Below are 25038 nucleotides of genomic sequence, written 5' to 3' on the forward strand. Positions count from 1 at the left end.
ACAACGCTAGACAACCTTGGTATCCGATAACCCTTACATTCAGCAGTACCGGCAGAGGACTTCTGAGAAAAACTTTGGTCTCTGGCATATATTCTTTTACAAATTTAACTCTGCCTACAGCTCTACAACTTTCTTTGTGCACTACAGTACATTGTCTAGGAATGATCTATTATCAGGGCCACTGGAATTATGCGGCGGGGGAGCACCAAATTATGCGGCAGAGTTGGCTAAATTATGGGCCAAGAAAAGGGACAAATTATGTGGTCAGACCATAGAAAGGAGCTGAAGGGGCAGAGAACAGGTCTTCCCCCACTCAAAGCATTGATACACAATTGTCGACCTGTTCACTCGGCGAAAATATTATTCATTTACCTATTCATTAAACACTTTTTAAAGCAAGTGGTTACACCATCTATGCTATGTATAGGTATGTTTCACCTGTAAAAACACTTTCAACAAAAGGAGTGTCTCCAAACCCAGATTCTGTGTCTCTATCACCCCTAAGTGATTAAATAAATGATGAAAAAAGTGTGGAAAATGGAGTGATGGTGCCTCACGGTAGCACCACCATGGAGGATAAAGCAGGAAGGTACTCGCCTGCTATCTCAGGTCTCATCATCAGCTACCACCACTCCAGAAAATGAAAAACTGCTGGGAGAAAATGAATGGGTAACAACCCACAAGACAGAGTGCTAGGGTATGTGAAAGAAAAAGCTGTGCTGTGACAACTATATACAACTGTGAGCTAGTACACACTGGCTTGCTAGTTTATTCTGTGCTGTGTGTCTACTATTATAAAAAGGCCGACATGTTTCATTGCCTAAGGGTAAACTCACGGCAATTTCTTCAGGGCATGGGGTATTAACAATCCACCCTGCACCATCACTTGTCTTGTTAAAAACTCTGTAAGAGACACACGAAAGAAGACGGACAACACATAGGAAGGTTAGTTGGTCACTGATTAAAAACATGAGAACAAGAGTGGTATATACTGTGTCTAAAACCACTTCTCCTTCAAGACATTTACCGGGATAATGCCCAGCGCGGGCATACCTTCACCCTGGAGCATATGTGTGTGTCACTCTGATCACTCTTTCAAGGCTCCTTCTGACAACTCCTACAGTGAGTCTGTAATGTACAAAAAAGATCGTGAGAGATATTGTTATCACATGGCTATCATTATCTACTCCATGAGGAGTTATTCTCGAGTGATTCTGTGTCCCCTCTAGGTGTCAATCTGAGATTCCCCAATATACTCTTTTGTTAAGGTTACCACCCCGCATTGTGGTTAGGGGAGTCCTTACGATGTAAACCAACCCTCGTAATGACCCGGTATAGTAGCCTTCTATCCCAGACACTCACTCTAGTTCTAGAGAGATGCTAGGCCCTGGGAGTCCTTTCCCCTTGACAAAATCTATTATCAGGTTCGTTCACACAGCGCAGCTCACCGTGAATATGTCCGTGTCCGGCTTCAGCTCGGCACCGTTTTTCCAGCGTGGTCTGTTTCGTCTCTATGAGCAAAACGCCACGTCCCAGGTGATCGGGCTTGAAAACTTACCCGCCCACCTTAGGGAATCTAGCTATTAGGGCCGTCGTCGTCGCCGCCATCTTAGACTGGTAACCTAATCAGTGTGTTCTACAAATTATAACCCGCGATAACGTTGATGTAGAGATGAACATGGCACTAGGTGTTTCATTCAGCTACACAGATGATATTTAGCTTAACACTTCTGACGCCACTAGTATTTTGTCAGGCGTAATCCTTTTTTATTTAATATAGAATTTCATAAGATTATAGCGAATTTTAATGGTCGGAATTCAAACTCAATCGCTGAAAAAGGTATTTACGCTATAGTTGGTGATTGATTAGATGTTCGGCACCTATGTAGTTTGCGCTTGTGTGGACCCCCCCGACAAAGTCAAAGTGTAGGTGCATTGATTATTAACCTGTAATCACACTGCTGCAGCGGCAGGGGAAATATTACATCTTTCATGCATAAACATATACTGCTGTATGGACACTGTTGGGGAAACTCAGCAGACACCTAAACCGCTCGAGCTACATGTTAAATGAATCTACATAGGCTTGGTGGAAGTCCCTGGAAGCCAAACCCGGTTGGTCCACTCTCGTTATTAGCACATCCTGTGAGGACACATGGGGCCATGACACTAATGGGTTGGACCTGTCATTAGTTCTCATTAACAGTGGGTACAGATCATATAAGCCGTACCAGAAGAAGGGCAAAACGGCGGAATGGACTATAGGGTTACTTTATTCCATTCAATAAGATCGTTCAATCCAGTTTGGTCTGTACCCTCCTGGTAAATCTAGCGTGCTTCCCTTGTGCTCAATCTGGATTCCATATTAAATTGATCCCCCATCACCCTCTCTAGGACCACCCACCGTACATCCCGGGGGGTGTGTTTGTGAGATTGGAAATGTTGTACCAATCTGGTGCTTAGTTTGCCTGCACGTAGTGTACTAAGGTGTTCTTGTATCCTAATTTTAACCTTTCTGGTGGTGAGGCCAATGTAATGGAAATCACAGGGGCACGTCAATCTATAGATGACATTTGGTGTATTGCAGTTGCTGAATTTATTGAGGAACCAAGTTTTGTTTTTGGCAAGAATGACACTTTTTGTGACAGATGTCAACTCACATACTGAACAATTACCGCACGGGTAATGTCCCTGTGGAATGTTGCTCTCCCGTAGATCTTGTTTGGGTCTGGTGTGTACCAAGCGGTCACGGATGTTAGCTGATCGCTTGAAGGCAAACCGAGGTGGAGGCATTTTCATGTTTGCAGTGTTCAACAGGTGCCAATGTTTACGGATAACTTGTCTGATTTTGGTGGAGAGGGGGCCAAAGGTAGTGACCACCGGGATACAATCGCCCTTCTTCCTTGGAGTTTTTTCCAAAAGAGCAGCACGGGGCGTATTGTATGCTCTTTTCCTTGCCTGCTTTATCACCTTTTTGGGATATGCTCGATTCTCTAGTTTACTGGCCAGGACACTGGACTGTTCAGAGTATTGTTGTAAAGTGGAACAGTTCCGGCGATATCTTAAAGACTGTCCCACGGGCAAATTGTCCCGGAGGGCCCTGGGATGGTATGACCTATAGTGCAGCAAAGAGTTTTTATCTGTTGGCTTCTGGTGCACTTTTCTCACTAGGCCATCCAATTCCGCCTGGATATCAAGGTCTAAGTAGACAGCAGATGTCCTGCTCACCGACCACGTGAACTTTAAACAGTCATCCAAATCATTAATCCAGTTTAGAAACTCATAAAGTCTCTCTTCTGTTCCCTCCCATATACATAGTACATCGTCTATGTACCTCTTCCAGAGAACAATGTTCCTCTGGAAGAGGTTGGTGTCGGGGTAGATGTAATGAGCCTCGAACTGGCCCACATAGATGCAGGCCAGACTAGGGGCAAAGGTGGCCCCCATCGAGGTACCGGACACCTGGAGGTATATCTGGTCCTTGCATGAGAAGAAATTCTGAGTTAATGCAATCTCTATGCATTGTAGGACAAAGGTTTGGGGGGTGTCATAGAACCATTCACAGTCCCTCAGGGCGCGTGCTGCTGCCACCAGCGTGGCTTCCTGAGGGATACTGGTGTACAATGATTCTATGTCTATGGTCACAAGAAATTGATTGGTGGGGTCATATGTTCTTTTTTCATCATTTATTTCATCACTTAGGGGTGATAGAGACACAGAATCTGGGTTTGGAGACACTCCTTTTGTTGAAAGTGTTTTTACAGGTGAAACATACCTATACATAGCATAGATGGTGTAACCACTTGCTTTAAAAAGTGTTTAATGAATAGGTAAATGAATAATATTTTCGCCGAGTGAACAGGTCGACTATTGTGTATCAATCACAAATTATGTGGTATCATGCAGCACATTGTGTGATAGGATTACTTCAATATTTTTAATCTTTACACATGTTAATACAGTCTGGGCAAAGATTTCACTTCATTAGTACCAGTTTAACAACCAAATACAGAAATGAGCTAATTAAACATGTACAAATAAGCTCTGCAAAGGGCCTTCCTCTGTGCCAACACGTTGCTACGTTTTTAGTAACTTTCGTTGGTACACTCCTCGCAGGCTACTAAGATCTTCCTTTCATAAAAAGTCACTAATTCCCAGATTTCGGAAGACCAGATGGGGTGGTCGCTCTATCTCCGTGGCCGCTGCCAAATTATGGAACACCCTTTCTCCCCACATTTCTGTGCTTGGATGCTTTTCTATTTTTAAAAAGCTTCTGAAAACGTGTCTATTTTCTTCCCAGACCCCTTAGTCATCCTCTGCAGTACTAAGACTGCTATGCACTGCCTTCCAAAGCGCTTAGACCTTCAAGTATAGTGCGCTCTACACAGTGGCGTAGCTAGGGGGGGGCGGTGGGGGCGGTCCGCCCCAGGCGGCACTATTTTGGGGGCGACAAAGGCATTCAGATAAGGCTCGGCTTGCTTTCGTGGACGTTCGGGGACGGGCAGAGAAGGAATAGGACTCGGGCAATGTATTCTTCTTTTTTGTGCTGGCAGCTGTCTCCCCCCTTTCTTCCTTTTCTTCCCTCTCCTTCTGTCTTGCTCCTCACTTACTGAAAACTGTGACTTGAAGAAACGGTTCACAACCTATCTTTCCTTCTTTCATTTAGTTGCTTCCCTGTGAAATGGATCCAAAAAAGAAAAACACTCTTGTGGGAAATGCCCTTTTTCTGACATTTTTCTATTCCAAAGTGCAGCGGGATGGAGAGAAATAGAAGGTTTTAAATTTGAAAAATAAATACATAACTAAATAAAGCAAGACAGAGTGGTTGCAAAGTGGCCAGATTAGTTTTATTTACATCCAAATACATCAGCCTCACTTTACAGAGTTTGCCAGTGAAGCGCTACTTGTGTTTTCTCGTCTTTCTTTGAACAGCATTGTTGTTCCCAGGTGGGAAGGTGTACCATTCCTGGAGGTACTGCAATACCTGGTTGATGGGTGGATTGGAAAACAAAATGTGTACCATGGCTCTGTGTTTATGGATGTGGTCTTTTTAAACCATACTGCTTACGTTTTGTAAGGATATAAGCAATGAACATTGAAACGGTTCCTTTCAGGGCCCCTCTAATCATGTCCTTAACTTTTCAGGTAAAACCACTCGCTGATTTCTGAATAGTGAGTGAGAGATCGTTAACCGCTTGCATGCTCATGACGAGCCCAGCTGATCATGAGGCACAGTGGAGGTGTGCTCATGACGAGCTGGGCTCGTCATAACTGTCTCGGCCCACCCACGTGCGATTGATTCCCCGCCTGTGCGGGAGAATCAATCAGTGGGCGGGGTCGTGACAAGCTCAGCTCATCATGAGCACAGCTCCACTGTGCCTCATGACAAGCTGGGCTCGCCACGAGCACCGCGGCGCCGCGCCCCCCCGCGCCGTGGGGAATTACCCGGGCGGCGAAGGGGTTAAGGTAACCATGTTGTTTCTGCTTACATTTCACCTGCTTTACTTAATCTTGCATTGCCTATGAGTGTTTGCTTTTACTTTTTTTTGTAGGCAGCATATTACTCTTATCAAGGGCATAATTTGAATTGAGCCACATCCAAGTGTTTATAGCGGGCACAATTAGGTTGTGGCTGAAGGCAGTGCGAGTTTCTCTCAGTGGGGCAGTATGGTGTTCAGTGAGGGAAGAGGATGTGGCACTATGGCCAGAGCTGTCAAATTTGGAACTGGGGAACCGGGTTCAGCCTTCATGACCAGTCCACCAGACCACTCTACTGAGGGAGCACATTCCCATGCTAGACCTTAGACGACCCCACTAGGCCTTAGAATGCTTGATGTCTTAGCACAAGCAGGTGTACCCTAGTGGTGTCAATTGTGGGTTAACCTTGAAGGCCTGTCCACCACAATCCATACTGAAGTTCATCTCCAGTCGTGCGGGCAGGCCTACGAAGCAGCACACCCTAGAGCAACAGTGATCCAGTCGCTGTGGGTGCGTAGTCGGGTGGGTGCGTAGTGTGTGTAAGTATATTATGGTTTTTCAAAAACTTGCTGCCTCCTTCCTGGCCTCCAGCAATTTTCAGAAACAATAAAAATGTCATGATAACGTCGGTGATTAATGTTCTTCCTAGAGAGAGATCGGAGTTCTGTCTAGTGGAAGGGTTGACTCCTGGAAAGGTAGCACAGAGGGTTAATGTGCCTGCTGCAAAGAACATGTACCATGCAGATCACAGAGTGGTAATGACTTTGGGTTACGTACACCACGATTTGGATTATGTAGCAGTGTGAACGAAGAGCCTTGAGAGAGCGAACCCAGTTTAATTGTTGTATTCACTGGGAAAGCAGACACCTGTTCGCTCTTATGAATGCAAATCAAAACCAGATTACAGTAACATGATGGGATTCTCCGCGTTAGTGTCCTACTAGCGTACATTATCAGGATATACTCTACTAAATTACATACCACTATACAGTTCAGAAACATGTATAAAGGTAAAAAAATGTAAAACGTCAGTCTTCAGCCTTCTCCTGTGCTTGACTTATCCAAGACCTTCTGCCTGATCTCCACACAAATGAGCCATTCCACCTTCACCCTGTTTTTGCCCCAAATATGAATTTATTATACTAGCTGCAAGCCCAATATGGAGAATTTTAGTCTCTTGGTAGCAGACTCTTGGTTGCTTTATCTTATGAAAAGAATTGTTGTTTCACAATAAAGCTGGCCTCAAGGTTGTAAATGATCACCTATTTGATATGTGGAATAAGAGGCGAAAACTTTAGAATTATTAGTGCCATAACACTTTAGCAGTGATCCGTGATTTGCCTTTGTGGGACCAATGTGGTTCTATTGATAAAAAGAACGTCAACCACACCTCCAGTTTCTTGCTGTACACATTTACAGATATCCTTTCTTTACTCCCTTGGCTAATTGGTAGCAAGCTTGAAAGTCTCTTTCTTGGTTGAACAAGGGGGTGGGGTGAGGGAGCTGTAGGCAGGGCGTCAGCTTTGTTTACATAGGCAAGAGATTCTTCGTGGTACATGAAATCAGTTACATTCAATAGTATACAACCAATAGCATGTCATTAACTTTTCATCAAAGATATGCAAAAACCCCTGGAAGTTGGGAGCTGGAAAATTTGTTTTAGACTAGCGGCTGCTCATATGGGAAGGCGAGGGGGATTTCGGCAGGTGAGTTGATTGAGTCGAGCGGGAGATGAGTTTTTCCAATTACTTAAAACTGATTCAGGCAATCAGAGGCACAATTTATTTTATTCCCGCAATCCGCAAAGCAGTTCTTCCGTCAATTGGCATCTCGCACTTTGCTACATGGGTCTAACAGCTTTCATTTGCACTCTGCATTACGTTTTAGTGGAGATGTGGAAAATCATTTTGCTGTTCATGATGAAGTTTTCAGGTTATTATACATTGTTTGAAAAACGCATGCAGTCATTGTTTTTTCTGCGTCCTCCTCTTGCAGCTGTTGGTATTTCGGCTTGGTGTCGTTGAAATGGAGTTTGTGATCAAGACTGTGTTTGTTAATGCATGTGCTAGTGAGAGCAACACTCTACTAGGTCCATACCATGTTACTGTTGGATTTTAACAGTTTGTGTTGAATTTTCCATTACTGCTGTGCTACTTGAGGGTACTAAAGTACTGTGTATGCCGGTCTCTATGAGGAAGAGGTGTGGCGCTGCGGCCAGGGCGACTGACTCCGGAATCTGGGGATCACGGTTCGATCCCCGGCGGCAGATTAGCCCAGCACCATGTGACTCTGGGCAATAGCTTGTTTAATCTTCCCGACGGCCCCCAGCACCTAGAGACCTTTACGGGTGATTGTTCGTGCTTTACAAATGTGTATTATTATGCCTTACCTAACCAGAAGGACCAGAGTGTTGCCTGGATTTGAGTCTGTCAGTTTGGTTGGTCAATAACTGACACTTCCACGTACAGACACATGCTCAGTACTAGCTCCAACTAGTGTTTCTTTGTAAAAAACAAAATAAGAAATTTTGGAGCACAGCAGGACAACAAAACTAAACATTCTCTGGAATTGGGCTGTTCTGAAGGCTATGGACTCCTAAGAAGATGGATGGGTGATGGGCACTAAGGTCCTCTTGCCGAGTGGGCCAGAGAGGTATCCCTTGGGGGAAACCAATCTGGACCGTTTTAACTTTCTTGGTGACGCCGGCCTGTAATAAGCCAGGCAATTAAGTCTTAATCCACTAATTCCAAGACCGTACACACCTGACCTGGACTTCTCAGCAGAACTACAGGCAGTTTTTGCCCCAGCCCTTGCACACTCTCTAACTGCACCTTAGGGTTGGGGAGAGTAGCACATACTTCCCTTTCACCTGATCTGCCACCCTCCACCCACCTGTCCCACACCACCTGTAGAATGGATCTCCTAAAAACAAGTGATAGTTGTCTGTGGATTTGGGCTTTTTGTTTCCACCCAAAAGATTGCAAGACACATGGATTTATGGATTTATAACCGGTATTGTGGATAAATAACCTGTAATCCTAAGAATTAGATGTGGGGATACTGGCCAAAATCAGAGGTTCTGGCATGCCCGTATCCCCACACTTAAATCGGAGGAACTTTTAATGAAGTTGCAATTGTTTAATTTGTGAGGAAGATTTCAAGTCATGTTGTAATAATTTGTTGTGAGGCTCGGTATTGTACATCATAGCTCAGCATTGAACCACGGACTGAGCCAACTATGAAAAATATAGTACATACTCATTCTAAACAGCTCATTTCCAGCTTTGCTTCCACGTGGGCTTGTATCTAATTAAAAAAATATTACATCAAAGAAATAACTCGCAAGCACACTAACTTCCTAATCTCTCTCAGATGTTTAACTTGGTTGATCTATGTGTTATTAAAAAATGACATTGCAATTGATTCGGGTTGGTTTTGTGTTTACAGTTAGCTAGTATGATTACTTTGTATATGTGATGGATTTAGGATCCAAGTTTTCTGATGGATGCTTCAAACCGTGGATTCCTCACCTTTGGAATTCCTCCATCCGAAACTCTTTCCTGCAGTTGCTCCGAATCCGTGATAATGCCATTGGAGTCTGCAGCGTCCTCGCCTGCCACTTGAACTAACGGCAAGGAGCCATTCAAAAGCTCACCCATGCTGTCAGTTCATGTCTTTTTTCCGCACCATTCCAAGCTTCAGAAGTCTCCAGGTGGCACATGGCTATCTTCTCCAGTGCCACACAGCAGCCGCCCTTGATGTGTGTAGCTCAGTTGTTCAAAGCAGACTAAATGGACCTTTGCCTGACAGTCTGAGTGCTAATGCTAGATTGGGGGGGGGGGGAGGGGAGTACAAACTGCACCCATCAATCTACCTACCTCTAATATAGACCAGTGGGGGCGGAGCCAAGAGAACGGGGGACCTACAAGGGGTAGGTGAAGAACTAGTCAGCAGAAGCCACAAGAGTGCAAACGGGAAACAACCTTTACAATGCAGTCAATTACATTGCACTACCTTTACTACGCAACATCCTTTACATCGCATGCCATTACATCGCATGTCACTACAACGCATGTCATTACAATGCATGCCATTACAACGCAATATAAGGTAGGTAATGGGGAATAGTCATTTTTTACTCCTACACTATTCAACACTTACCCTACTGTTACACTCACTGGAGTGGGAATAGTCATTTTTACCCCTATACTATCCAACACTTACCCTACTGTTGCACTCACTGGAGTGGGAATAGTAATTTTTACCCCTACACTATCCAACACTTACCCTACTGTTGCTGTAAAAGTAATATGCATTGTAATGGTATGCGTTGTAATGGAATGTGTTGTAAATGTTGTTTCTAAAAATGCGTTGTGATGGAATGCGATGTAAAATCATGTGTTGTAATGGATGTTGCGATGTAAAAACTGTGTTGTAAAGGCGTGCGTTGTAAATGTGTCGTCCTACGCACGACACAGTTTTTAAACATCTCGAACCCAGACTGATTAAATGTACAAATCTAGGTATACGAGATTTTAACACCACTTTTTTGATATTCACTTCACCATAACACCTCCACCCTTCTTTTATCACTACTGCAATAACCAGTGGTTCACCTCCGGATGGAGGAAGCATACAAAACTAACCCAATGATGAAGCTGCCACGTTTTTAAAGCGGAGCGGAGAACCAAGATATACCGCCTTTCCGACTTGTGTGCGTGAATGAGGGTTTTTTATCAGTATACTACATGAACTTTGCAAACCCTGCTTACTCAGGTCAAGTGATCCATTCCCATTTGATATTTGATTACGAGTAAGGAAGCTGAATGGATCACAGTTCCTTCTTTCTCCCCCCCTTTTGATTTGATATGGATACTTTATCTAACCACAGATTTCTCACTGCCCGCCCTCCTTCCCTTTCTGGAATTGGAGTTGTATGTTTTTTTAGGGTCACATGTTAGATTGTGCACACTTCTTGGTTTGCAGTATGTGTCTGAGGGAGTAGTAAACTGAGGCCAGTGTACCGGGTTGGTTTCTATATATGGCTCTGACTTCCGGAAGCCTGGTGAGGTCGAAGGACAGTCTGACTGCACCACCCCATGCACCTCAGGGCGCCCTCTAAGGAGCTCAATCTCCCGGTTCACGCTTCGCCTGATTCTTCTGGTCTGATCTCCTGTTGCCTAATCTACAGGGATGGTGAGACTTTGAGGGTAAGAAACCCCCATGAAGAAATTATTTTACGAGGTGCTTTTGTTGGAGGAATTTGTTTTGTTACATGGACTGTCTATATTCTTCTCTAGAGTTGCACCAATACCCATGGTCAACTACTACTTTTGTCCTGGCAAAAGAACAGGCAAAGTTGTAATTAAAAGCCATATGTGAATTTAGGTTTACCTTTAATCCCTTATATTTGTGTCACATATCTAATGAAGGTTAAGTCTCCATGCCACCCTATTACCTGACTTTAAATTCCTTATTCCACCTTTTAGTGTTGTTTCTGGCACCGTAGATGTAACATGTTGAAAAGATGTTCACTCTGCATGGAGAATTCAGAAATGTTATGTATTACTCAATGGATTATAGCTCAGTGAGCTACAGTATTTTTGTCTTCGCCTAACTGCATTGTTAAGGGTTTTGAAAGTGTATCTTCCATTTGGTGTTTCCACAGAGTTGACAGCAGAAGAAAAAGCACAGAAGATTGCGAGGGCCATGCGCAAGCAGTCTTCAGAGGTGAAAGAAAAATGGGACACCCTGAACTTGCAGGCAAACAGTTGGCAGAAACAAGTTGACAAAGCACTGGAAAAGCTAAAGGACCTTCAAGGAGCAATGGATGAACTGGATACGGATATAAAAGAGGCTGAGTTGGTGCGAAGTGGATGGAAGCCAGTAGGGGACCTTCTCATAGACTCATTACAGGATCATCTTGACAAGACAACAGTATGCATTTCCTGTGTTTTTTTTTAAATTCACACAAGTTCTATATTGTTTCATGTCTAATTGTTGTTCTTGAAAATTTCATTTGCAAAAGTCTAAGGGACTTATTGCGAGTTTGGCGGTCCTCCTGCAGTACCAGCACCACTGAGCTGGCAGGAGTACCAAGCCTGCAGTGCATCCGCCTGCAGTATTCTGAGCAGAATTCAGGGCAGGCGGGGCTACAGCGGTCTTACGGCGGCAGCTGTGTTAGGCTCATAGGAGCACTTTCCTGCACCATGTAGCATGCTCTGTGTCGGCATGCCACATTGTGCATGAACAGGGGTGCAGTTCCAGGGGGGGCACAACATGTGAGCCCCCATATGCACCCCCAGGCCTAGATGCAGCAGAGGGCCCTGTTAGGGCCCCTTAGTTGCATCTCCACCACCCTTTTCATAGTGAGCTCACCGCTATGAAATGGACTGTGGAAATGCAACTTGGAATATGCTCGGCGGTGATGCAGCGGCACCACCAGCAAAATCCTGCCCCTTTCTGCTGCGCCAGTGCAACGGGATCCTGGAAACTGGTGGGAGCCATGGGCCGACCGAAATACGGCAGGCAGATCCGCAGTGGTGCCGGTGGTCAGACCGCCACCGCGAGTATGGCGGTCATAGGACCACAGTACTCTGAATAAGGCCCTAAGCCTCTTCTCTAATTTTCTTGTGTATTTGTAGCCATAAAGTAGTAAAGAGGTTGTTTCCATGACGAGAAAATGCAGCGTTAGCTATGTTAAGGAGGTGGCTGCTTCACTTGGAAGAATGAACGTGCCGCATATATTTGAGCATCAGAGATCTGCAGTAATAACAAAGAGGATCTTCACAGGCCAATGAAACTAACCACCCATGTGTCTTGCCACATTACATCCCTTCCTATAGTCATTGTGTAGAGAGACATTGACAGACTTTCTTAAAGCAAAACTATTGTGAAGCTGACATTTGTTGACCAAAGCTCTTACCACTGAGCACTCTGCCTTGTGCAAAATTACTTTTATGATATGACATTGAAATAAGAAAAAATATAGAACCGAATATGTACATACAAATTGGCATTTAACAGAAATCAGAAGAATCCTAAATAATGTCTATAGAAAGACCACCTGTGTTATGTAAGATCCCTGTTTGTGTTTTAGGTCGAGCCTGGGCAGCGCATGCGCTGCTCTGCGCGCCATGTTGTATTGGAGTATGTACTTGAAGCCCCGCCCACTCTTCACCCATATTTTTCATTGGCTTGTGTCATTGTGCCTTGTAAATGCTTTAAGTCCCTCCTTAATACTGCCTTGTCTTCATTTGTAACCTCCCATGAGGACTGGCCCTTTTACTTCGGTTGTTACACGGTACTCTTCTTTAGTCTGTAAGCACTATTTTCTTTAATGAGTTTCTCTTACAGCTGGAGGGCAGGAGGGTCTCTCATGCACAGTTGTGACCACTGGCCTGTTTATTTAACTCGTAGCGAACAGGGAGCTCGTCAGGGGCTATGGAAGACAGAAGGGGGTAACTCAGCAATGCCTTCAAGCATTTGGAATGCAATAGGTCTCGCATTTGCCAGAGTTAAAGCTATTGGCATTGTAAATGACAATGCCTTTTATTTATGTTTTAAAAACCAAAACATAAATAAAAGGCATTGTCATTTACAATGCCAATAGCTCACACGCGCATAAATGCATGACCTATTGCATTGCAGATGCTTGTATTGTGATGTCGATGGGCAGGAGAAGCAGTCTTTTCCTTCATTTCAAGGAAGCACCCAACAACACTGTATCTCTCACACCTTGTATATTTGCCCACATCTTGACACATTGAAATCGCATAACAATAGTCCTGACAACTTAGTAAAAAATGTACAGAGAGGATAAAGAGAATACATTGCCATGGAGAGGGGTAGGGACTTCATGCCTCAGACCCACCTCCACTCTCCCCCAAAACACAAACAAAACCTTCTGAGGCTGCCACTGAGGTTCTGAAGGAGGTTGTAAAACACCAGATGTACATCAACTGAGCAGAGCCACCACACTCCAGGTGGAAACTCACAATTTGCAAGGGTTTCCAGCTCATCTTATGTAGCACCATGGCATATTGTCTCCTCACATGGTAACTGTGAAGAATGCCAATATAGGTCTGCACAGGGTGGCACCTTGTGAGTTAGCAGATCTGTAACAGCCCACTGAAACAGCAACAAGGGTTTTTTTATGTACATTTAGGAGAAAATGATGTTAATGTTTTGTCTGAGACGCATTGAAGGGTGTGTAGACAGGGTGAACTTTTAAATCGATAAACTGAAATGTATTGTAAAAAATAAATTATGAGTAGCCTTGTCTGCACACATATGTGCGCTACTGAGATGGGGTGCAATAATTGAATGATTAGAAGTTGGGCTCTCAGTCAATTATAAACAAACTCAAACTCTGGGCCACTAATGAGCTCACCTTTTTACATTGGAACCTGGAGTCCATGTGTCATGTCCTGACTGCGTCTCTGAAAAAGGGAGAACAAGTCGGTATGATTTTCTTTGCTATGAAAAATAGTCTCTATACAGGAGTGATTTGGTCTGTTTAGGATTGCAAGCAAGAGTTTGCCACATTTTCAATGGTCGTTTTAGGGTGAGGGCTATTTTGTGGATAGATTATTCAAATGTATTACATGATGGATGGCTGTTGCCCATCATATCTCATTTGGCTTCAAAAGTAGCTTTAAATCCAGTCATGAAACACCACCATGGGTTGCCACATGACACTGAAACAGAAAAAGAGAAGTGCCAATGCTCGTCATATGATCACAGCTCTTGGTTGCCCATAATGTTTGCCTCGATCCTAGAATGCATGTTTACTGAAAAAGGGGATATTGGGCATCCTCAGTAGTCCGATATCCCCTGCCATGCAGTTCAATGTCGAAATACAGAGTCACCTCTTCAGCATCTGCCACTGTAACCAATCAAATTTTTGCTTTTGCTTTCAGACCTTATATTATCTGTAGTGGTCAGTGTCATACCATGATCCATCTTTTTCATTCTGTTAATAAAGCATGATGCTGAAATCTTAACCTGACTAAAGATTTCAGAGCAGTAGTCTCTGTTTATCTGTTGCATATGCATCGCAGGGTTGATTGGGGATCAGGGACCCTTATTTGAATTTCAAGACCTGATTTACAAAGCGTTCTGGCATTTGATGTTCCTTGATAAGACAATCCCTCTTTTATGAAAAATGAAAATCAGTTTACGTAAAGCTGACCAGGCTGACTGGAGGTGAAGCACGGGGTAAATTAGCGGCTGAAGAGCAAGGTTAATGAATTTAGTTCCTTGGAAGGGTGTCTTGTGAAATGTGTCCAAGGGGTGTAGCTTCCACTGATGGTGCAGTGGCAATGCGACCGATCCCTTAGGGGCCCCTTAACCCTCTTTATTGCAGTATACTATCATTCAAAGAGCAGCGTGGAAGCCCATTTGCTTCCTTGCCCTAGTGCCCATAACTCACTGGCTAAGCTACTGATGGGTCCTAGCTTTACTGCAGAGTTTACGGCTGTGCATCCAGAATAAGCAACATCCTGGTCCCACAAGGGTGCACCTTTTAGTATTGTAGTCTCAGTATTTTACCGAATAGAGTAACGGAACAGCGAGACGAAGGCAGGTATCCTTGGGCTGGTCTTAGATCACAGCACCATCTTTAATAATCTGGATGTAATCTGAAGACTCACTAGCTTGATTTACTCTGAAACATGTTAGACATATGTCGGTATAGAGCTCGAAACTCAGTAGAATCACATTAGAAACTATACAAAACCACAAGCATAGAAATAAGTGCAGAATAAGGCTACTGAATTGCAGTGGCGACTCCTCCACTAAGGTGGAGGAGCGTCACCCCACTGCTCTTTGAGCAGCGCAAAAAATTAAAATGAAAGGATAATAACAAGACGTTATTAGCATTTTCTTTTTCCATGCGGGACTTGGAGCCAGGTCGGGGCAAGGCGGGGCTTAGCTTGCCAGAGCAGAGTGAGTATTGGTTTGCACTCCCTAAGAGCGCATAACTGTTTGGCTGGCCCTCTTGGGCCGGCCAAACATTCATGTGCAGTTGAATGTGCAACAGAACCCGGTGGAGAACATGCCCAGGCACTGCCTGAGGGGCCAAACAGGCCACTCAGACCAATCACAACGCTGCTTTTGCAGCGTTGTGGTTGGCTGGAAGAGTCTGGGAGCCTGGGTGCTTCCGGCGCTGATAGGAGAGGACGGAAGAGAGGCGTGCGGTGATGGCGGGGATGCTAAGTTTATTTTACATAATTTTTCATCCCCCTACCCGCCCACCACCCCCGCTCCCAGGCACCTGCCACTACTGAATTGAGGAGAAATGAGGGATTCACTAAGTCAAGCAAAGCTAGTAAGGAGTAGGCAGAAAATGTTGAAGGCAAAGGGGAACATCAGTTTGAGCTTGGGAGCTAAAGTTGAGAATGATGTCAACAGAACAGAAACACTGATAAAACCTAGCAAGGCTGGCCAGGGCACAGAAACACTGACAACACAGCTTCACCATCAATAGTTTGTTCTGGGTTATGCAATTCTAGTCAGTAGAAGGGAATTCTGGCTAAAGAACCAGGAAGGCTACCAGGTACCGGGAAGCTGCATTCTGCAAAAGGTACAAACAGCTGTAACGTGGTTCGGCTTGCGGGGATACGGCACGCGGTGCTGAGCCTGAGTTGTAAAGGCCGTTTCCTGTCCCAAATGCATGCTCTAGGCCACAGCTATCTGTTCTCTCTCCTCTCGTGCCTCACCTCACCAGCGATTCACCACTCATTTTTCATTGCATATGATTTAGTCACATCAGGTACCTACATCCATGTCCAATGTCCAGCTTGAGATATTCCTCTCCAGAGGAAATGTGGCACTTGAAGAGAGGCATTTTTGTGACTTAAGTAAGAACCGTATTCAAGAGAAATAAATGTTTCACCCCCATATATTAATGACCCTTTGGGAATTCCCTTGGCTCTCTATTTCTTACCTTTGCAGCATCTGTGGCTTTGCATGAATACCCAGTTCATCTGCTCCCTGGTAGTATTTTAAGTGTTGGATTGAGTGATATTAACATAGGTCCCGTCTAGTTCAAGGATCAGTGGTTGTCATCGATGCTTACCGTGATAACTCATAAAATTCCATAAATCTTTATATAATAAATACCCACTACACCTAGACTACAATGAGTCCTCATCATTGAGGCATTTTTTTTGCAAAAGACTAGTCATCAAGAGAATTTGTACTTCGTTAGTGCTCAGTGTTTTATTATTTGGATACCAAGCACATACTTTCCATTAGTTGGATTATGTTTTGACTATAGAGTTTCCTTCAATCGAGTCACATGTTATTTTGCAATTGTTTTATTAGACAATCTCTCTACCTTGTTGGTCTTTCTTCTCTAGGCGACTACAAGAAGGAGTAGAATTGTCTATATGGACCATCTTAATACTCTGCAACTCTCTCTTTGAATAAAGACCTTGTGGGAGGGAGGGGGTTGTCAGTTTTGGCCCATCCTCAGCTACAGATCAGGGGAAGAAATCTATGAGGCTGAGTCTTTAGACTTCAACACCTTTCTAGGTGTGTTTTCAGGTCCAGTACTTTTCATTACTGCCCAAACACACTGCATAAACCCCTCCTTAAGAGACATTTAAAGAATTCCTTTAAGTGATCACATAAAATTAATCAGAGGTCATCCAACAATATTTCCAAATAATCATTTGGCTTCTTTTGAGCAAAATTTCATCCGCATTAGTACTGATCATACAAAGCAAGAGCTGATGGAAATCCTGGCCATAACCATCTTCCCTGAGATAATGTTGCTCGACCTAGGACAATGCAAGATTTCAAGATTGATAGATAGATAGATAGATAGATAGATAGATAGATAGATAGATAGATAGATAGATAGATAGATAGATAGATAGATAGATAAATAGATATAGATTCTACCCATTGAAAGGGTGATTTACTGTTGGCAGACATGAAGTGGTGTATAGCTTTCAGTGCAAATTTATAGTTGAGACCTGTTTAAAATTATTTCAGACAGCCGGTAGAGCTGCAAAAAAAAAGTCCATATTGTGTGTTATTATGTTTCTTTACTGGCATGAGTACCGCATCCTTGCAAAGAACACCAAGTAGCATTTATTTGGTGTTTTACAAAGCTAAATACTCATTTTAAGATATTATTGATACCTGTTCAGGCCCCCTCTATGCCCTTGTTGGGCCTACATTTATATTGTTTGGGCCACTGTGCACACTTACAAGATAACTCGAGGGCATTGTGTTTCTGCTCTCGAATCAATGTTCTATACTTTTTAATGTGTGTCTTTCATGGTACAACCCCATGTCCTGTTTCAGGGTAGGAACCTTTACAGCCAAGCCAAGAGAATGTATACTCAAAGCGCTACAAAACTGAAAAAGCAATGACTCTCCTGCTAATGTTTTTTTAAGTGTGCACTCTGAGCACTCCCTCAAAATATGCAGTCTTTTGAGCGGAGTCTGTTGATCAAACTATAGTGGTCTTCAAATGGGAAACATGGTGTAATTTCTCTTAGTGACTGCCCTATCTGATTTTTACCTGAACATTAAGGGCACTGCCTTTTTACCCTCTGGCTGTCCTGAGCTTAATTTCTTACTTCACCTTTTCCCACTCCCGAAGACCACCTTGTCCTGCGTCACTAAGGTGGGGCAGAACAAGAAGCAGCGAAGGAAATAAACTTGCATCCTTTAGAAGTCAAAATGAGAGAAAGATTCTGTGCTCATGTGCACATTCCATTTGAGTCATGTCAGTTATTTTCTGATAGTGTCTACCCCCAGTGGTTAATCTGTAAAAGCAAAAAAGTGCTGGGGCGCTCGTCAGGAAGCAGCTTGCACCTGCCCAGTTCTCCTGTTAGTGCCTCCTACAACAGAACCAATTCCTAAAACCATGAAAGGGAGGGGGAATGGGGCGTAATGGCCAGAGCTACCGCCTTTGGTGCAGGGGAACCAGGTTTGAGTCTCTGCATCGGCTCAACATCCTGTGATTCTAGGCAAATCACTCATCTCCCCATAAATGAATGTCCTTAACTGGTGCTCATTAAAAGCGCCGGTGTTGGTGATTAAGTGCCAGTGCTGAGCACCTGAAACCACCGGCTCAAATTAAGCACTGTGTACTCCCAACTTTCTGACAATAAGGAAACCATGTACAGTAGCAGGCTCCAGTGATTGACTTATATGGGAGCCTTTTTTGTCAGATACTAAACTTGTCACAAAAGCTATTTTATAAAACGCCAGTAAAGACATTAGAAATTCAGTGTGTTCACTTTAGATTGTGAGTAAAATATCATCTTTCTTGATATACAAAATGATTTTGCGAGCTCAAGCTTGTGATTCTCAGAATCACAGGTTTTGTGACCCCAAAATGAAGAGACACTTTGTGCTAAATGTCATTTGTGAGTTAGAAGTATTTTCACTTTGCAAAGTGCCTCTGAATTGCAAAGAGGAGGTGGCGTGAAAGAAGCATGTCCCTTCCTTGCTCTTATTTAGACTGCAGTGCATGGTGGTGTGCAGCCGCAACTGCAGTTGCACACCATTATCCCTGTGGGACAGCTTCTAACTTTGTGAATGGTGATAGGTGACCTTGGGAGAGCAAATTGAGGTCCAGGTAACACTGTCTGCCTCCTGTCATTCCATGCAGAGGAAACATTTTTTAAAGCAGGTTCTAATGCAGATGCTGGGAATCCATGAATGTAGATCATCTGTCTCTAGCAGGCCCCAATCCCTGTATTTGAGGAGGGTTTTCGACCTCTGCTACTGTGTATTTTGTGATGTGGTGTGTTAGTACATTAGCAGCATATCAAAATGAGGCAATTTCATAAACCAGATCTCCAAAAACACTGTCTGGTTTGCAGTCTGGTTTTTGTACCTTAGGCCGTTAGCTATGCTAGGTTCGGGATTGTTTAATCACACTTTGACACGTGGTCGGACTGACTCACCAAGGCGATTCATCCAACTTGTACCACTCTTCGGAGCTGCATATTGCACAAATGGCCGCTTCTGCCCTCTCCCTCCCTCGCCTTTGGTCTCATTCTTGTAAAGTAAGAAGTGCCACAAACTTGCACCATGTTTCTGAGCCTCATTTGGTGGTCTCTAATGAAATGAACTGTTATTTGAGAACATTTTTCAGGTAATAATTAACTACTGACTGGGTTTCAACGGTGATTTATTTTTTGGTACATTAGTCAGATCAGTGATGCTGTTGCGGGAGCAGATTGTTTTTGGGTTGGCAGGCTGCTAGGAAGAGTGCACTTTCCACTGTGAAGTTCATGGTTACTTTAGGACCTTTACACTGTTGGTAGATATCAAGGCTATACTAACTCCCTTCATCTGCGTGCTCTCCAACTCTTTACTTTCAATTGATATCTTTTTTTTCTCGATCTGTTTTTCCATAAACCCTCCACTACTGGGAAACCGTTTGTCAAATGTCTGTTTCCTCCAAGCCCTGTCCTGTTTGGGTTGTTTTTCTTGCAACATCCTAATTGCTTTATTCAAATTCACTTATTTCTCCTTTCTAAATATTCCCTATGCTCTCTTCTCATCTCGCTCCCTAATCCTGCCCCTTTAACATTTTCTTTCATTTCATTTTAATACGCCTTCACATTATATCTTCATACGCTCCCAGCACTAATTACGTTTGTGCCTTCATAGTTTTCTGCCTATGGTTGTATTCTTTTTGTTTTCTTCTTATTTTGACCACACACTGTTGTGTTAACATAGAAGAATCCTGTTGTCTCCACTGATGATCCAGTACCGTGAACGGTGTCTTTTACCTGACCTCTTTCTCCTTTTTCTCTGTCTTCTGTCTTCTTTCATGTTCCTTTCCTCTACCAGTGCTTTGCACATTTCTTCTTTTACATCTTTCCCAGAAGATCCAGCAAGTCCTGTTGCTTTGAATTTACATTTAGAGCAAATTTCCCTGAAAATGCTATAGAAATACACTAGACATTATGAATTGCTAAACTCGTCTTGATCTTCGTGTGCATTATCCTTATTCCAATCCTTCCATTGTGCTCTTCACTGTCAACCAAGACACAGTGTCACTTCAATAGCCCCAGGTATCCTGGCTGATTTTCTAAATGATTGCGATCTCTCGGTATAGTAAATCAAAGAAACCCGTGGTTTTATTGAGCGCGTGCACCTACAAATCCCCGTTGATCTGCCTCCCCTGCGATCTAGAGTCAATTGTCTGGCACAGTCATTTTTCTAAGCTCTGCTCTTCCTTCTAGGGACTCAGAGAAGAAATTGCACCAATCGACATGAAAGTGAAAGCCGTGAATGACATGTCCAGTCAACTCACCCCGCTTGAGATCCGTCCTTCGCTAAAGATGTCTCGGCAGCTGGATGACCTTAACGTGCGTTGGAAGCTCTTAGAGGTACAGTAGGACCCTCATCACAGCAGCCCAGTCCTGCTGTAATACTGTTTCTGTCTCTCTCTATGCAGTTCAGTAGTTATATCTCATCAAAACCTATGCATGAAAGAACATCAAGGCACTCTCTCCTTTCTGCCTTCTTTCCTAGCAGAGGAAACCTGTCCGCTGCGCCTCTCAGCAGCTACCATTAAAGTGTTAACGCACGCCCTGTCTTTCCTCTTTCCTGTTTTTCTCCCATCAGCACTTAGCCACTCAGGGAGTGCATTACTCTCTGAGGACCGTGCTTTATTTGTTTTTTGTTTTGTTGAGACACCTGTGTAATGAAAGTATTGCTTTCAGTTTTTTTATACGCCGGCGTAGGGTCGTAAATCATACTGCCGTTAGTGAAGCTTGAGAGGTTGGCACAGATATGTGTATTTTATCGCCACACATGCAGGCTTTTGATTAGTCCCGGCCAGATTGCGCCTGTTGTGCTGCGCTCTCAGGGGATTGCTGACCTTGCTAGTGCTGAAGTTTCATTCAGTGCATCTTGGAAGGTGCATTAAGGGAGGGTAGAAGAGGGACTGCTGCTGCAGTATTCTGCATTATTTAAGAAACATGGAGACATTTTGCTGAGGTTTTGGTGGGGGAAGGGACATGACTGAGGGAATTCTCACTTTTTATTCCATCATTAATGAATATAGGCCGTTTCTTATGGATGACATCTCATCGCAGCCTTTTAAATTTGTGATGTGCCCTAAGAATTATCCAGGAAACGGGAAGACCTCGTCATTGCACCCGGTCAGAGGTTTTTAAAGATGGTCAGTTTTACATGCTTGCACTAAAGCACCCATCAGAAGTCTGGGTGTATTGGGCTTCCTTTACATGACGATCCCTAATTTCCCAATTTTAGCACCACCAGGCAATGGTTTTATTCTTTGTTTAGCATTTAGTTGCACATGACTGCAAGAATCTTTGTTGCAATCACCCCTTTAAATAGCAAGCATACGTTTTTCTTAGATGAAAGTGCTTGAAAGGTTTTGTTCAGCCCCAGGCAATGCTTGGATAAGCCTGTATGGATCTGTTACCTAAACTTAGCAAACATTAAAACTGCTCTCTGAAGGCACTGAGTGTGTGCAGTCTCTGTAAACATGTCGCTGGTGCCTTAGGAATGGAGAAGGTGCCTCTTCAGGGCACTGATTGGACTACAGATATTGAGCCAAATCTTCTGGCCAAAGTCTCAGTGCTTGGAGAGGCTGGAATTAGGAAAAAAGCCTATATAAAGTGACATTTGTGACGCGGAGCTTCACGTTTGGTGCCTTCTTTAAGCGGTGCGGTGATCCTGAACTGTGCTGTCTTCCAGAGAGGAGATCCTCTTGAGAGATTCTAGCAGGACTAGACTTCTTCCAGGGGTTGAGTTGTGTGGCAGTGCTTTCTGGCTTTAGGGCACAGATGTATCATTACAGAAGGAGTGTATATGTGTGTTCTCATTGTTCCTGTCTAGACAACTCCTTGCAGAGTTGCCATCCGAGAAAAGACATTTGGAACTCAAGGCTGTTCCATCAACTGCTCTGCAGAGGAGAACAGCACTGGGCCTTGAGCGCCACCATGACTTCTTTTTGTGATTTTGATATTGCAGATTTGTGTCCACTTGTGTGCACCCAGGGGCTGTTCCCTTGCTGGACTGGTGCACGAGTATTTCACCCTTTTGAATTGTTCTACAGTTTCAAAGTCAGCAACACCCAACAAGGTTAAGTTCCTCCGAAGGGCTTTAATGGAAGCGAAACAACATGCCACCTGGAAGGTACATTGGGGAAACTTGAGTTGATTGAATGAATTGCCTCATTGAAAATTGCTCAACATTTTACTGTTAAATGAAAATGGAAAATGTAACGAAAGAAGCAAGGACTACATCTATCATAATGCCATGAGGCTTTACTGAAGTCCGCATTTAATGAAGGTGACCGCCTTTGAAAGGTCCGCTAGTGTTTTCTGTGAGCGCTTTGACGGTCTATTTTTATGTTACTAGAACACGTCATGCCAGGACCTGGCCTGTGCTAAAGTAGATACATAGACCATTGGTTGTAATACAGATAGTGGCCCGTGGGCACAACTGGCGTTTGCACCCACCTTTGCACCGCCAGGGCCCTATGGTATGGCAGAAGGGGCTGCAGATGCTTGTGCGGCCCTTTCTGTAATACTGATAGGTTTGACACGGATGAAGCATCAGCTCTGTCTTTATAGGGTGCTCCCTCATTTGCATGTGGGAGTGGGCCCGTGGAAATTAGGGAATCAGTTTGCCTCTGCACCCATGCCCTGTTATAGATCAGGGCACAACGCCAAACATTCCCTTAGGAGATTCACTGACAGTGTGCCAAAAAAAGGGTGGAAACTGTCCGTGTCTCCCCCCTAGGACCACCCACTGGAGGGGTGAAAGGAGGACCATTGACCCCACAGACATCCCACTGCAGGCAGGTGCAATCACTCACTGCACCTGGCTGTAATGGTATGTCGCTCACAGTCCCTGCACTGTGAGACACAGAGCACTTCTGATGTAGCCGCTCTGTATTTCACTGAATGTGCTGCCCTGGGGCCAGCGCAAGTTTGTGGCTGCCCTGGGGCCAGCGCAAGTTTGTGGCTGCCCTGGGGCCAGCACACGTTTGTGGCTGCCCTGGGGGCAGCACTTTCATTATAAGTAGGCGCACTATGCATCTTCCTGCACTGCACACCTGTTTTAAGGTGTGCAGTGAAGCAACCAAAGACAGTGTGCTCTATCACTAAGCATTCCCTGTTGTACAAAGAGGATATAGTGTTCATTGCTTGGTTTCTAGGTTGTTCTGTGGCAGAATCAATCCAGGCCAGAAACCTTTATCTCTGGAGCATATGTCACCAGGGACACCTCAACATCTACGAAGATTGCAGTAGCTTCTTTTAACGGTCGGGGGATTAAACAGCAAGGAGCTGCTCGGGGTTTATGTCTGCCATCCAGCACCTTGCACTCTGAATTTGAGGCAAAGATTTGGTGCATGGGCAGTAAATTCAAGGCCAGTGACACTTTATTCACATGGGGCCCAATTCACAAAAGGCCTCAGCTCTCGCGGCGGAGGCCCCACAGTCGTGGCTGGGGCCCCGAAGTTGTGACGTGGGCCCTGTAGTCGTGGTTGGACTTTGCATTGCAGTTCCTCATTGCGGAGGTCCTGCCACGAGTGTGGGCCCCCTGCCATGACTCACTGGCGTAACGAAACTCGCGGGGCCTCCCTGCATGGCACCTGGAGGGCCCCCCTCCGGGCTCAATCAGGAGCTCTGCGCCAGAGTGCTGTGCTGAGGGGGCCCCCTGGAGCTTGGGGGTCCCCTGCACCGAGGGGGCCTGTGTTACGCCCCTGCCATGACTGCGGGGCCTCCGCCACAATTGTGAGGCCCCCGCCACAAGTGCGGACGCCCGTTGTGAATCAGGCCCATAGTGTGGGAGTACAGAAAGGCTGTCTTGGATTTCTAGTGCTCCGAATAAAGCAAGAAAGAAAGAGTGCAGGAACAGTGTTGAGGCAATCCCTGCCACCATTACATTGTGCATCAGTCACATGTATTTTTCCCACCCACAATATCAGGAAACTCTGTCTCATATTCTCATATCTTCACCCTCAGACAGGGTATACAGGGCTGACTCTCATAGGTATTTATACACCTAGATGCATAATGCCTTCGTTTATGTGGGAAATCGCAGAATGTGAATTTGCACTCATATTGAAGTCTTCACATAAATATTTCCTCCAGTTTGGATTTAATTTACTGTATGAGCAAAGCTGCCGACCTCTGGTGGGGTTGTTGGAGAATGACATGGAGGTATAGGTATAGTCACTAGCAAAATGTGTAAGTTGTGGATACTGTCAAACCTTTTTCAGGTAGTTTCACACCCTAGAAATGGTCAGAAATGTACTCCTCTCAAGGTAAATCTGTTTTAGGGTGGAACAGGAGATGGACACCTCTCAGAATTGTTGGAGGTAGAAAGACAGGCTTTGTAAGAGGGCAGGATGGACCAGTCATGTTAAAACAACAAAAAGTTTTAAAGTGGAAATGTACTTAAACATGTTATTTCCACATGCAAAAATGCATTTGGGTAAATTTGTGTATGCACAAAATATTTACCTGTTATCGGTACTTCTGGAATTTTGCAATTCTTTGAGAGCTCTAAAAAAGTTAGTAATGTATTCGATAT

General features: G+C 44.3%; 1 protein-coding gene across 4 annotated transcripts in view; it reads left to right on the forward strand.

The window, feature by feature from the left end:
• UTRN (utrophin) overlaps positions 1-25038 on the forward strand; it is a 1396454-nt gene that overhangs the window by 1054197 nt on the left and 317219 nt on the right. For 3 of the 4 annotated variants that reach the window (XM_085612275.1, XM_085612276.1, XM_085612277.1), the window contains 2 exons: positions 11147-11415; positions 20703-20849. In XM_085612275.1, coding sequence (XP_085468401.1) covers positions 11147-11415; positions 20703-20849 — 416 coding nt within the window. The remainder of the gene's footprint in view (positions 1-11146; positions 11416-20702; positions 20850-25038) is intronic. The other variant, XM_085612279.1, reaches the window with a different exon arrangement.

Source organism: Triturus cristatus, chromosome 6 (assembly GCF_964204655.1).
Source record: "Triturus cristatus chromosome 6, aTriCri1.1, whole genome shotgun sequence".
NCBI lineage: Eukaryota > Metazoa > Chordata > Amphibia > Caudata > Salamandridae > Triturus > Triturus cristatus.